The 14,281-nt window shown below is 34.0% G+C and overlaps 1 protein-coding gene across 1 annotated transcript; it reads right to left on the bottom strand.

Annotated features, from left to right (window-relative positions):
• Nucleotides 1–8,900: 8,900 nt before the first annotated feature.
• Nucleotides 8,901–13,473, bottom strand: LOC144438994 (transmembrane protein 185A-like). Its single transcript, XM_078128231.1, has 7 exons — nt 13,343–13,473; nt 12,930–13,106; nt 11,593–11,800; nt 11,079–11,162; nt 10,265–10,441; nt 9,618–9,741; nt 8,901–9,380 (listed from the first exon to the last, which is right to left on the bottom strand). The coding sequence occupies exons 1-7, from the start codon at nt 13,378–13,380 to the stop codon at nt 9,154–9,156; spliced, it is 1,035 nt and encodes a 344-aa protein (XP_077984357.1). The 5' UTR covers nt 13,381–13,473; the 3' UTR covers nt 8,901–9,153.
• Nucleotides 13,474–14,281: the final 808 nt, after the last annotated feature.

Below are 14,281 nucleotides of genomic sequence, written 5' to 3'. Positions count from 1 at the left end.
TTGGCTTGTATGTGATATAAAAATATTATGTATACAAAAATGAAACATGATGTGAATACGGTGGAACTAACTGCAGGAAATTGGAAAGAACCCGTAACTGACGAACAATTCTACCTTTGCTAGTAGACACGATTCAACAAATAGATTTGGTAAGTAGAGTTTTAGAAGTATCTTTTGTGTAAGAAACTAAAAACCAACAAAATGCATCACATAATGAACCAATATATTCCTTTGAGTTAAGTTGATTTTAAGTGGATGAATTGTAATACATGTACTTGTAGTGGATGATTGTAATACATGTACTTGTAGTGGTGAATTGTAATACATGTACTTGTAGTGGTGAATTGTAATACATGTACTTGTAGTGGTGAATTGTAATACATGTACTTGTAGTGGTGAATTGTAATACATGTACTTGTAGTGGTGAATTGTAATACATGTACTTGTAGTGGTGAATTGCAATACATGTACTTGTAGTGGTGAATTGTAATACATGTACTTGTAGTGGTGAATTGCAATACATGTACTTGTAGTGGTGAATTGCAATACATGTACTTGTAGTGGTGAATTGTAATACATGTACTTGTAGTGGTGAATTGTAATACATGTACTTGTAGTGGTGAATTGTAATACATGTACTTGTAGTGGTGAATTGTAATACATGTACTTGTAGTGGTGAATTGCAATACATGTACTTGTAGTGGTGAATTGTAATACATGTACTTGTAGTGGTGAATATTAATACATGTACTTGTAGTGGTGAATTGTAATACATTTACTTGTAGTGGTGAATTGTAATACATTTACTTGTAGTGGTGAATTGTAATACATGTACTTGTAGTGGTGAATTGTAATACATGTACTTGTAGTGGTGAATTGTAACACATGTACTTGTAGTGGTGAATTGTAATACATGTACTTGTAGTGGTGAATTGTAATACATGTACTTGTAGTGGTGAATTGTAATACATGTACTTGTAGTGGTGAATTGTAATACATGTACTTGTAGTGGTGAATTGTAATACATGTACTTGTAGTGGTGAATTGTAATACATGTACTTGTAGTGGTGAATTGCAATACATGTACTTGTAGTGGTGAATTGTAATACATGTACTTGTAGTGGTGAATTGTAATACATGTACTTGTAGTGGTGAATTGTAATACATGTACTTGTAGTGGTGAATTGTAATACATGTACTTGTAGTGGTGAATTGTAATACATGTACTTGTAGTGGTGAATTGTAATACATGTACTTGTAGTGGTGAATTGTAATACATGTACTTGTAGTGGTGAATTGTAATACATGTACTTGTAGTGGTGAATTGCAATACATGTACTTGTAGTGGTGAATTGTAATACATGTACTTGTAAGTTTAGCTAACATGATATCAGATCTTCTCTGAAGAAAGATCTTTAGATTCAATGAAGGATACCACCACGTATAAGGGGGGAATGGGGTTACAAACATGGACAAAACATGAGGGGACAAATTTCAACCAGGTTGCATGATAGTTGGGTTAGAGATCACCAACTATGCGGTTGTTATGTTCAGGTTGGAACCTGTAGATTTTGGGTTGATTTTTGTTGGCAAACTACTGGCAATAGACCACTTGTTATGCTACTACTCTTTTCATAGATACTTGATAACATTGCATCGTAACAAACACCCTAACAACCACATTTAGAAAACAAACAGGAAACCCTGAAAGTCAGTGAACTTTACATTGGCAATGATGTATTTGTAGAAACCCTTCAACTTGAGTAACTTGAAGTTAATTTGTTTGTTTTCCAGACTCATTTCCCTTTTGACAAGTTCAACAAACAAACAAACAAACACATCAGGAAGTGATATAGGAATGACGTAGGTACTTTCAATTCTGTGGTATACCTCATTTTTAAAGGATTTCATTTTCACTGAGTCTCTTAAACTCTACTTGGAGCTTTGTTTGTTTGGTTTAATGAAAGGATGGCACACAAGAAGACTGCACAAAAATACTGAAAAATGTAACCACAAGATAAAAAGCATTTTAATGTCAACTAAATATGATAATCAGGTACATGAAAAATTACAACTGGTTTAATAATATACCATCATAATATATATAGATAAAGATATGTGCTTGGTGGTGTAGACCTGTAATGCTTAATACAATGTCACAGGTGCTTTTATTTGTTGACATAAGCTATTTTAAAGGTGAAATGGAATTGTTGATGTAGGCCCTCAGTGGTGGGTTCACTGTGTCATGTGATACACATGTGACACCAATGCATCACCACTGGTATGATGACACTACAGCAGCAAATTTGTCAGACAAGCCTTTAGTATTCTTAGTCAGAGAACTGTATCTATACAGACAAGGTAGTCTTTGCTATGGTCCACTGCAACTAAACTCAGTAGAGTTAACTTAGTATGTACTGTACTTATAAAAGCATGTACCGGCCCATGGTGTATCTTACTTTATACTGTTGATATTAGTTTGATAGAAATAAAACAAACAAACATACAAATGATTCAAAACCACATTCTCAAATCTACATTAGACATTATTCTGTACCATGGCCAAATTTGCAATATTGGAGTTGTTTGCAGACACAAAGTGTAAAACCATGTCACCCGACTTGGTTATGTTTGCTACATTACTAAGCAGAAATGGAGAAGACAATAGTGAGGTTGTGAGAAACCAGTGAAGTATGGACGATTTATACAAGGTATTTGTGAGGTGCTACAAGACAGGTTAAGTATGTGGGTATCAGTTACACTACTGGGCAGATTTAGTAGTTGTAGACATTGTAGGTACAACTTGTCACAATAATGGCCTTGTTTGAAATGGGTCAGGTAGTAGCAATCAGCAGAAAATTGACAGCTTGCGTTGCACTTTCTACTGTAACACTCTTCCTATTCACCCAGGGGTTTTAAATTCAAGTAGATCACTTAAAATAATTACTAGGATTAACTTTTCCTGTATCATAAACCCACAACAAGATCACTTACATACCAAAGTCTTTTGGTCCAAAAGTTTTTGTAAGTTGTCAGCTAACTTTTTATAGTAAAAGCAAAAAGTATCTTCACATCATGATTATGTCAATATTTTTAGTTTTGCTATTTTCACAAACTGTATCATATCTCAAAATATTTCTCTGGCATTTTCTGTGTTCTGTGCGGGAATGGAATAAACTGGTAAGCTTGATACCTGTCAGTTCTCTATTGTGTGGAAGCAAGGATAACAAAGGAGAGAGGAAGTGAAGTGTTTGAGAAGTATGTAGAGAGAATGTAACACAATTTGACAAGACTTGATATACCTACTTTGTGGTTCACTATATCTACATATATATGATAGATGTTGCATAGTTGAAGTAATAGAGTACAAACTTGATATCTGCTAGCCCTAAGATCTGTGAAGTTACAGACACAGCAGCTGAAATTTTGAAGAATTCTTCAAAGAAGAGAAAAATGTCACCTAATTTGTCAATACCTGATCCACTTTCTGGTCCATCATTTACGCTGTAACAAGACTAGAATGATATGTGATCTGATGCAGCATGCATTGTAGTTTTGGAGTACAAAAATGGCTTACACTTCCTACTAGTTTGGCACCAATGTGTATTATTGAGTAGCCCAGAGACATAGGCTTGACAGATCTTGACAATGTCGTTTGTCCGAGCATATTTGTCAAGTCAGTATGTTGAGTAAAGTTAGCCAAGAATCTGGACTAGTTTGTGTGGAAACTGTAGTCAACTGATAAATGTTGAGTTTTAAAAGACACAATACAGCCCTTAAGTACATCTATTTTGTTCATATTTTAAGATTTTTATTTGTTTAAAATGACTCGCTCTGTTTAGTTCAATGTGTGTCATTGATCTACAGCCTACAACTTGACCCTGTATAATAAGGATATCAGGTGAATACCTGTAAATTGTTTAAATTGGAAATTGTAAACATCTTCAGTACTGAATATAAATTGGGTTGAGAGATAGTGTAGTATAATTGTCATCATGTATGGACTATGAACAAGTAAAGCTGTGTTTTCCATGGCAAGTTTTCAATTACATTGAATTTTCATGAGATTATAGAAAAGTTTATATACCAGGAGGTGATGTTATTACAGTGATCATTCTGTGGGTAAAAGTAAAGTAAAGAACAAGAAAACCTTTCAATTGACAGGAATTTGATTTATTACAGGATATTATTGCACTTTCAGCAATTCATAGTCCAATGAGAGATTTGTCATGCAGACAACAATCATAGTACATATGTTCTGATTTTGATGTATTGCAAAGACGACATACCCCCTGCAATCATAGTACATATGTTCTGATTTTGATGTATTGCAAAGACTACATACCCCCTGTACACTAATTAACCTGTGACGTTTGCCGTCATAGTAGTGTAGAACAGCCACTGGCTATAGTTTTAGTACATTATTCAATACAAACTCGATCAGGAACAAACTAATTTTTCTCTTTCAAAGTAGAATAACAGTTCAACGACCAGAAGTAACTTCTTTATAAATGACTACCCAAGAGGCAGTGTTAGAATTGTAACAAATGCATTGTCCTTGGCAGGCTTTCTCTTCATGGAAATGTTTGTACTTTCCATTATGCTAGATCAATAATCAAAGAATTCCTAACCTTTCTTTTTCTCTTCATGCTGAAGATTGACAAACTTTACACAAATTCTACATTATCTGATACATATGATTGGCGAGATTTATGACAAATTTACTCATCAGAAAAAGTTCATTTTGAATTCAACCCAAAACAAATGCTCTAATCTGCTGAAATGAAGACAGGCACCAAGATCTCAGGTCTGAAAAATGGAGTTGATAAAAGATCTCCTTTAATTCTCTCAATCAGTGCTTTGACAGACAACACACTCAGAACAGAACCATTATTCAATGAATGTTGAGTTTCCAAGTGATCACATCTATTATCAGAGTTTGTGTGTTTGTATACACACTGTGGTACAATAAAAACACAGTTAAATCTTCTGTGTTTTCAGTTTGTACAATGCCACTTTTCCATTTTGGAAGCCTTCCTTTTAAAGTGACTGAATGTAGCTTAAATCCCCGAGGTACAGTGACAACAACCAACTATAGAATGCAGCCTCTGAGATTTACCTTTTTTGTTTGTATACATTAGTAGAATCAAACTTGTATTTGGGTTGACTGTTTCACTGGTAATATGCGATATACAGGTGTGACCTTCAGTAGCAGTGTTAGTACATATTGGAATGTTTAGAAATTTTAGTTGATACCAGATTTTACATACCAGTTACTAACTATCTCTGGTTTGTTACTTGTGGTTAGTTGGTAATTATGGTAATTTGATATTTTTTTAGGGATTTACACATCACTTTGAATTCCCAATTTATTTGGTCTGTGTACATTTTGAACAATAGGAAGATTAGAAATAGCACAAACTATTCTGTCTGCAGTTAATACCCCAATGGATTGTTGATTGCTTAAAAGAGTTGATCCAAAACAACAAAGCTAACACTCAATGACATCACCCATGGAATAATTGGGATAGATAAATCCTAGAGAAGAAACCAAGTAGTGCCTGGTACAATTCCTCCTGAAGGTCATAGGTATGTTTTCAAGAGTAAAAATCTATGTCCTACATCCACTGACACATTAACTGATTGTGGATCTTAGGATTAATCATATTGAATGTGTCCCCATTTGCCTATTTTGCACTAGAGGAACACCCACTTAATAAATAGAAGGCTTGCAACGGAACCAATCAGGCAAAACAAACTGGTTTACTGAGTAAAAATGTTGTGAAATGTGTACAACAATGACAGGATCTAGCTTTGCCTGGATGCTAAGCTTTTACAATTATTGGCTACATGTGTAAAAATGGGTGCCTGGAGAAAAACATGGGTCCTCGGCCATACTTAGATAGTCAGTTGTCAAAGTGTAAACACTTCCAAAATGTCTTCTTAGGAATCTTGCTAGGAATAAATCAAATATGGTACATTTTATATGGATTTTAATGTTAGGATAGAATGACAAGATGGTGGGATGTGGGTGTGTGGGGGAGGGGGTGGGGGTGGGGGTGAATAACACATGTAAGCAGATACTCTTGAAAAGTCAAATTCTGCAATTGTAACGTTCATGGTAACGTAACGTTCATAATAGCAAAGCAAAAGTGTAGAATACAGACAACGAATCTAGTTGTGCTTTCTTTCCTCCAGTCATAGAATGCAACAGGAACACAGCGTAACAAAACGTCAACTAATTGAACCAGACATGTAATCTTATTGGATGTTATTAAATCCAACTTAGAAAATTAAATGCAAAGCTGATTTGGTGAGTCTGAGATTGTCACACAAAACAAACATCCTTTTAAACAAAAAAGATATTAAAGGTACTTATGATGTAGGTGAATTTAGAGATTGCCACAAAAACAAACTTCCTTTTAAAAGATATTAGAGGTACTTATGATGTTTATTTTGCTTGAAGAGATTATCCACTAAAAATGATAACAACTGTAGATATTGGTTGACAAAATGACAAATACAAACATTGACATGGAATCAGTTTACAGCTAGAAGATCAACTTACCAAAACAAAATAATTGAAGTGGAAATCTTAAATAAACAAACTGTAATCAATTTGGAAATAAGATTTAGGAAGTGTACTCGCCATTTGTATAAGTACATGTAAAGCTGAACATACAAATCTTAATATTGATCTGTTAAACTTCAGACATCAGTAGCTTTGTTTGTTTATGTGTTCTTTTATCCACTTAGATTTTTATTACCGAGTTCACATGATTTAAAGAAGTTGAAATCTATCTTGGTTCGAAACTTTGAACTGCCAAGAAAACATAATGTCTGTCATTTACTCTGAACACTTGTTTCTTGATGAAGCGGTATGGACTGTAGATTTCTCAATACCGCCATCTAGAATTCAAGTACAATTTTCTTTTGTTTTTCTTCATTTTGCCCTACATTAGTGTTCAGACATGATTTAGTATATTTTCATAACTGAATAAAGTAGGACATAGAGGTACAAAAAAATATCAATTTTACAAAATTGTAATTTTCAATAATAATCTCTAATCATTTTATATTTGTACTTGATTGGAAGCATACAATAAAAACATTTCATCACATACCATATATATTCATATAAAAATAATAATTTGGTTCATATTTTTAGTACTCAATCATTTATGGTTCAGAAATTTTACGACAGATAAGTTAATGAAAAAACACTTGGCATGGTGAGTTTTCACAATAAAGCAGAAATTTGAAGACACCTTGTCTTCTACATAAGTTACAATAGTTAAAGTTGATCACATGATTATCAAAATTTATATCATTACTATCACTGTGTGCACCTTGATATCTTAAATGTTAAATCCAGTGATTCAAATAATATCATATTCCCTATCTCTCTGTTTGTCTCTCTCCACTCTCTCACTTGTAGTGACATGGTGAGGACACCCGCACACATGTATACACACATACATATATATATATACACACACACACACACACACATGTATACACACATACATACATACATACATACACATACATACATACATACATATACACATACACACACGTGTTCATACATACACACATACATACATACATACATACATACATACATACATACACATACATAAATACATACATACATACATACACACACACATGTATATACACATACACACACATACACACACATGTATACACAATGTATACACACATACACATACAAATGTATACACACACATGTCTACACACACACGTATACACACACACATGTATACATACACACAGACATACACATACACACTAATTTGAATGTACAAGTATACACTTCCTCCAGATTTCATTCTAACTTGGTATGCAAGTGTTTTGGCTCTCCTCCCCCACCTTCCAACCCTCTCCATCCCCATCAAATTGTGTATTTGCCTTTCACTCAGTCACAAACTTCAACCAAAAGAGGGCCACTCATGCTACATTTTTATGCATATCATACATTCTGTGTCATCCATATTCATATATACAAAACATATTCTCTATAAACCTAACTCATATGTACCAATACAAACCATTCTTTGTATCAGCACCACTCAATGCATAATGTATTATCCGTATTGCCCTATTTGTATTCACACCATACACAATTGTATATTGTCTTTATAATAGTTTTATAACACCATAGACAGTGGATCCACTCAACTGTCTATGATCACACATACAAAAACATACTCTTTATAAGCCCTACTTATATGTACAAATCATACTCTATATACGACTTACACATTTAAAAACGTAATCTACATCAATCTGATTAAAATCTGATCTTAAGGTCAGTTGTTCATCTGATCTAATTGTACTTGAATCACCACCTTTGTATTGTGTGTTTGAATTTAAGTTGGGGTCGGCAATCAAGACCAAAATGTACACATATAATACACAAGACCATTCTAGGAGAAATGAACGTTCAGATAATAATTTTGAAATGAACAATAACAACACAAACATCAGATTTTGATCAGATTACATCTCATAAAATATCTCTTATGTGCAAAAAACCTTCCAAATTTACACACCGATAAGGGTGGCATTTACCTTCAAATATTTTATCACCTGTGGATTTCAAAGACTTCTTGTCTTTTCATTATTGCACATATGCAATTTTACAACTAAGATCACTGTTGTGTCTATAGTACAGTCTATGCAACATCATTATCATTGATACTAAATTTGTACTTATAACTGAACGTACCATTTTTCTTTTGGAGTATGCCACCGAGTGAGAGCCTGGGTGCTTATTTATAAGTTTGCAGTAACTGTGGGAGTGTAATTGTAACATTATTTACATTGTGTACTAATTGAGTGATCATGAATGAGAGATAACAGGTAGAACATTTCAGTATCAGAAACATTTGGCATAATATCTCTGACAACAGTAAAATGGAAAATTGAACGACAGGTTCAATGTTGTGTAGACTGTACTGAGACACAATAGTGATTTTGGTTGTATTAAAGCGAGTTTTTATAATTACAAACAGCAGTGTTCATTCCATGATTTAGGTTATAAAGTCAGCAGTGAATAAGAATCATAAGTTTTCTTTCCATGAAATATATAGTCACTTTGTATAGATAAATCTTGATTTGTTTATATTAATCTGGCGTTTCTATGGAAATAACAGGCATCACAATCCTTGATGAACTGATGCTTATTTTGTATTTTCCATTGTCTGATAGGGAGTCTCTTTCAATATCCTGTGAGTCTGGGGTGTCATTATTCATATTTCGCTGTATTTTGTAGGAGATATTTCCATATTCTTGAAGGAAAGGGCACACTTCCAGAAGAAATTGACAAAAGTCTTTCCTGATGCCAAACCACCCTGAAAAAAATTCAAAATTCAAGCATTCAGCTGGTAAAATTTTAGATAAATTCTTTTGTCTGTGTATTGATTTCACTTTGGCAGTACACCATCATCACCAAAAATCATACTTGTTATTTTAATAATCAAATTAAATGGTTTATTATTTATCCTAATATAAAAAGATATAACATGCTATATTGCATTACAATTTCATACAACTTTTTATCATTTCTGCCAACATGTTGTTTTACTTACATGGATTTCCTCCTTTCTGTCCAAATGCTGTCCCAATGAGTGTCAGTAGGGAGATATAGAGTGGTGCAAAGATAGCCACAAAGGCATAGTCATTTGAACCATCTAACCGATTGGCAAGTAACACCTACAAAATCACAACAAGAGTTATTAGGTATTCACACTACTTCATCAATAATGGTCATATAACTGTCTGAGATATTTGACACGCCACTGCCGCACACAATTTCTAGTGATGCACCAAAATTTGGTATTCCCTATCTCTTTCTATGTGGTGACTCACAAGAAATAACAGTTTTTCTCAGTTTGACCCACAACAACAAAATTTGGCTATCATTAGAGGGCACACTGCCATGTCAACCCAATCTGAGATAGCTTATCTCCCACATCAACAATGGTACAACCCAATCTGGGCTAGCTTACCTCCCACGTCAACAATGGTACAACCCAATCTGAGCTAGCTTACCTCCCACATCAACAATGGTACAACCCAATCTGAGATAGCTAGCTTATCTCCCACATCAACAATGGTACAACCCAATCTGAGATAGCTAGCTTACCTCCCACGTCAACAATGGTACAACCCAATCTGAGATAGATAGCTTACCTCCCACATCAACAATGGTACAACCCAATTTGAGATAGCTTACCTCCCACGTCAACAATGGTACAACCAATGCCATAGCTGTAAATGCCATCATGACATGAGCTCGTCTCTGTTCTGCCATGATGTCTGAAGATCTCATAAACAAGATAGACCAGATCACATAATAAATCACTATTAGACATAATAAACACATTAATATCCAGAGTGGTATAAACACTATCTGTAAAGAGAATAGACAAGAAAAAGTAGATAGAATTAGAATTAGAAATGTCCAGTAGTGAAAGTGGTAGGTAAATTAGTGTGCAACAGCAATAATATGTCCTTGCCAAAAAGGCTAACCTTGGTTTTCAACAACATAGTGTGTATATATAAGAAAGTAATAATGACTTCTCTGGTGGTATAGAATGGAATATAAACGTATTAAAGCATGTTCCACTACTCTACGAGAACCCATGAGGTTTACTTTGCACTAGATATATTGTGATATGGGCATTAAATCACTTGTAAAGCCAACCTAAAACTTTGTTATCTGGCTTGACTTTGAAGTTTGATTTGACATTGCCAAGCCAGACAGTCAAGAGTCTGGGCTATGTTAAACTGTTTGTAATGAACAGCAAAATGGTCCTTATATGAATATTGATAATTTTCAAAACCAAAATTTGTATTAAAAAAATATAATGAACAAAAGTATAATAAGGTAAGGTAATACAATGTAATGTTCTATAGAAAGTTTACTCAAAACACAGACCTGAATTAGCAGTTGCAATTATATTTGACAATAATGGTGAAGCGGCACAACTCAATTAGTTAAATTCTAATTCTTTAAAACACAATATTTTGTTCAATTTTGAACTTACCACCCAGCTCCATGTGATGACCCTATCCAATCTCAGTGCTATGAATATAAACTGTAAAATATTGACAGACAGGATTGCTTCAAGCTATAAATGAAAATAAAGTTTAACACAATTAGATATATAATAGGCACACACTTAATTGCACAGCTAATACAGATCATATAGATAGCTGTGCATGTCATGGAAGGAGGTGGTGGTGGTGGTTGTCGTTGTGGTGGTGGTGGTGGGGGTGTTACTTCTCAACCCATTCTCACAACCACTTCACCAAACTGAGATCCTGCATTAGGTACAACATTAGCCATATATATAGCAGTATATTTCTTATAACAACATATCTGATAGCTAACAGTTAGTATTTGATCTTTTTCCATAAATCTTGACTTTGAGTTAGGATTCTATTCACTATGTTGCAATAAGTCACCAGGTTTATAATTTTTTTATCTATTAAATTATGTATTTGCAACAAAAGTTTCACAACAGTGATAACCAATAAGTGTAAGTTATTCATACTCACTTCTAATGATCTGTCATGTCGGAAGCCCCATATACACGCTGCAATTGACAATGGTGAAACAAAGAACAGAGGCATGAAGACTAAGATCCATAGATGCCGGTCTGTTTCCATATTGTCACATGACAAGATTTCAAATATAAACAACAACACATTCAATATGACACATATATGCATTGCTTTGAAATCCACATACCCTTCACCTTCCACTCTGAAAAGAGAAATTCAGAAAAAGTAAATAAAAATATTAGATAAATAGTATGATGTACATTTATCTTAACTTCAAATATTATAGAGTCTTGTATTTTTGATGAATTTTCATTTTGAAATGAAATTCAAGCTACACCTTAAAATGCTAGATGATTCAATTTGGATGCAGTAAATCAACATCTTTACATTTATAGTTATACCAGACTTTCAGCATTGTTTTAACAATTTTTACTTTTGTTTTGTTACCATAAGGAATAAACCATCTATTAACTTGATATATCTATACAAGTGGTAAAGTGTTACTCTTGATTTGTTTTCATTTGTAATCAGTTGACATTAGTCTGGATGGCAACATTTTATCGAATCATCTCTGAGACGGATCTTATGATTGGATGAAAGATAGCACGAGACTAAAGTTGGCATGTGTTGTTCTTTTATAGTGTTTATAGTTTATAGTGTTGATTCTGAACGCAGGCTCTCTGAGCCTCTATGTTCAGCTCTCTCATATATCCAATAGTTGTAGTAGCTTGTCCGGTCCAGATTACATATAGTATGGTTCGTCTATATTATATTTCAGGGGTTGAGAGTCCAGGAAACTGTCAATGCGATTCTTAAAATTGTTCACTGATGTAGCATTGATAGCCCTCTCAGGTAGGTTGTTCCATATTTTAACAATTCTCTGGGTGAAAAAGTTCTTCCTAACTTCCAGTCAACAGCATTTCTTTTCAACTTTTAATGAATGTCCTCTGGTTTCTTACATGAACATCTACCCGATATAAATATGTTTGTGACACACACACACACTTTTGGCACTGTCAGATAGACCTGATTTTAATTTGAAGTGGCCACTATGAGCATGCATGCTTTGCAAAAGTGACTAACACAAGTTTGACTGATTGAACATAAAGGAATTTGGCTTTGCTTGGCCTGTATGTCTACTCACGAGTTCTACTACACTTGTTCATATAGTGAATGAGTGTAGCGCTAACATATGTCAGCAGGCTAGGCTTTGTTTTGTTTATAACATCCCAGTCTATTTCTTAAAGGTACACAAAATATTATAAAACAAATGTACTAACACAACACTTTACTTTCCACAAATTTAGTACTTCAATATTTCTAAGTTTTACCTGTATGTAGGATGTTTTATCCATACAATTGTCCCCACTGCTGCACCACTGAAAACTATGACGTTCCAAATCCAGATAGGGATAAAAACTGCCCAGTAACTACATGTTACAGTTCCGTCTAACTTCAATGCCAACAACAGTGTAAATATCAAGAGGAATGAATATACCAGAAATTTACTGTAGGAAAGAAAAAAATAAAGAAAAAGTCAGAAACTTACTTTAAAGGAAACTATATTCACAAGTGTTGAAATAATTCTCTTAAAAATGTATGTGTTCACACACAGTCCCTCTATCATGATGTGGGGACTGTGGTTCACACTACAATGTGACGACGAACACAAATCCCGACATCACATACAAAGAAAAACAGTTTGAGATCACCGGTTTGAAGAAATACGAATGAAAATCATTACCTTGGGTTAAAATCTTGGAAAAGCCCTTTGAGATTCATTGCCTTGTGAGTCTTTAAAGGACAACGTTGAAACTTGGACAGTAGTTTATGTCAAATCATAACAAATCAAAAAGAAACCCGTGCTTTGGTCGCCATCTTATTGTGACCCTTAACCTTTCACCTTACATTTGGGTCATATTCACAACATCGTCCGATTTGCAAGGATACGTGCGGAAGTGAGAGGGAATTTTTGTGTGACCCTGAGTATATTGAAGTGAAAATTCAAAAAATTTGAGACTGTCATAATTTACAGTTCTCATATAATCATAGAGTCGAACATTGTTGTAGATACAAGAGACGTAACTGTTTCAAACACGACCTCATCTTATCTTGCTGCCTGTGCACTTACCTGTGCGTGTATATTTATTCGTGAGTATTCAAAGTTGAATTTTCTCTCACAGTTACGTTCATTATAAGGAACTCTATTTCTTCTCTAACATGAACAAGTCATACAAGTTATATGCTGTGTTACTTATATAATGTTAATATATTTTAAAATCCAACGTATGACTATGATGCATCACACAATTTATAAAAATCCTGGTTATGTGTTAGTCTCTGTATTATGAAACAAACATGTACATGTACTATAACAAGAATATATTATACAACTAATTCTTATCGATGGAGGTGGTGGTGATGGTGGTGGTGATGATGATGCAAATGATGATGGCATTGACGAGGAGGAAGATGAGGATGGCAATGATGATGATGATGATGATGATGATGATGATGATGATGTTGCAAATGGTGACGATGAAGATGATGATATAGTTGCATATGATGATGATGATGATGATGATGATGATGATGATGATGATGATGATGATGATGATGATGAGAATGATAAAGTTGACAGTCATTCCATATAGTGTTTTATTGATAGGATTGTTAGTCTCGG

The sequence above is a fragment of the Glandiceps talaboti genome, chromosome 8 (assembly GCF_964340395.1).
Source record: "Glandiceps talaboti chromosome 8, keGlaTala1.1, whole genome shotgun sequence".
NCBI classification, from domain to species: Eukaryota; Metazoa; Hemichordata; class Enteropneusta; family Spengelidae; genus Glandiceps; species Glandiceps talaboti.
The sequence above is the reverse complement of the archived record's forward strand: the minus strand, read 5'-3'. Positions and strand labels throughout refer to the sequence as shown.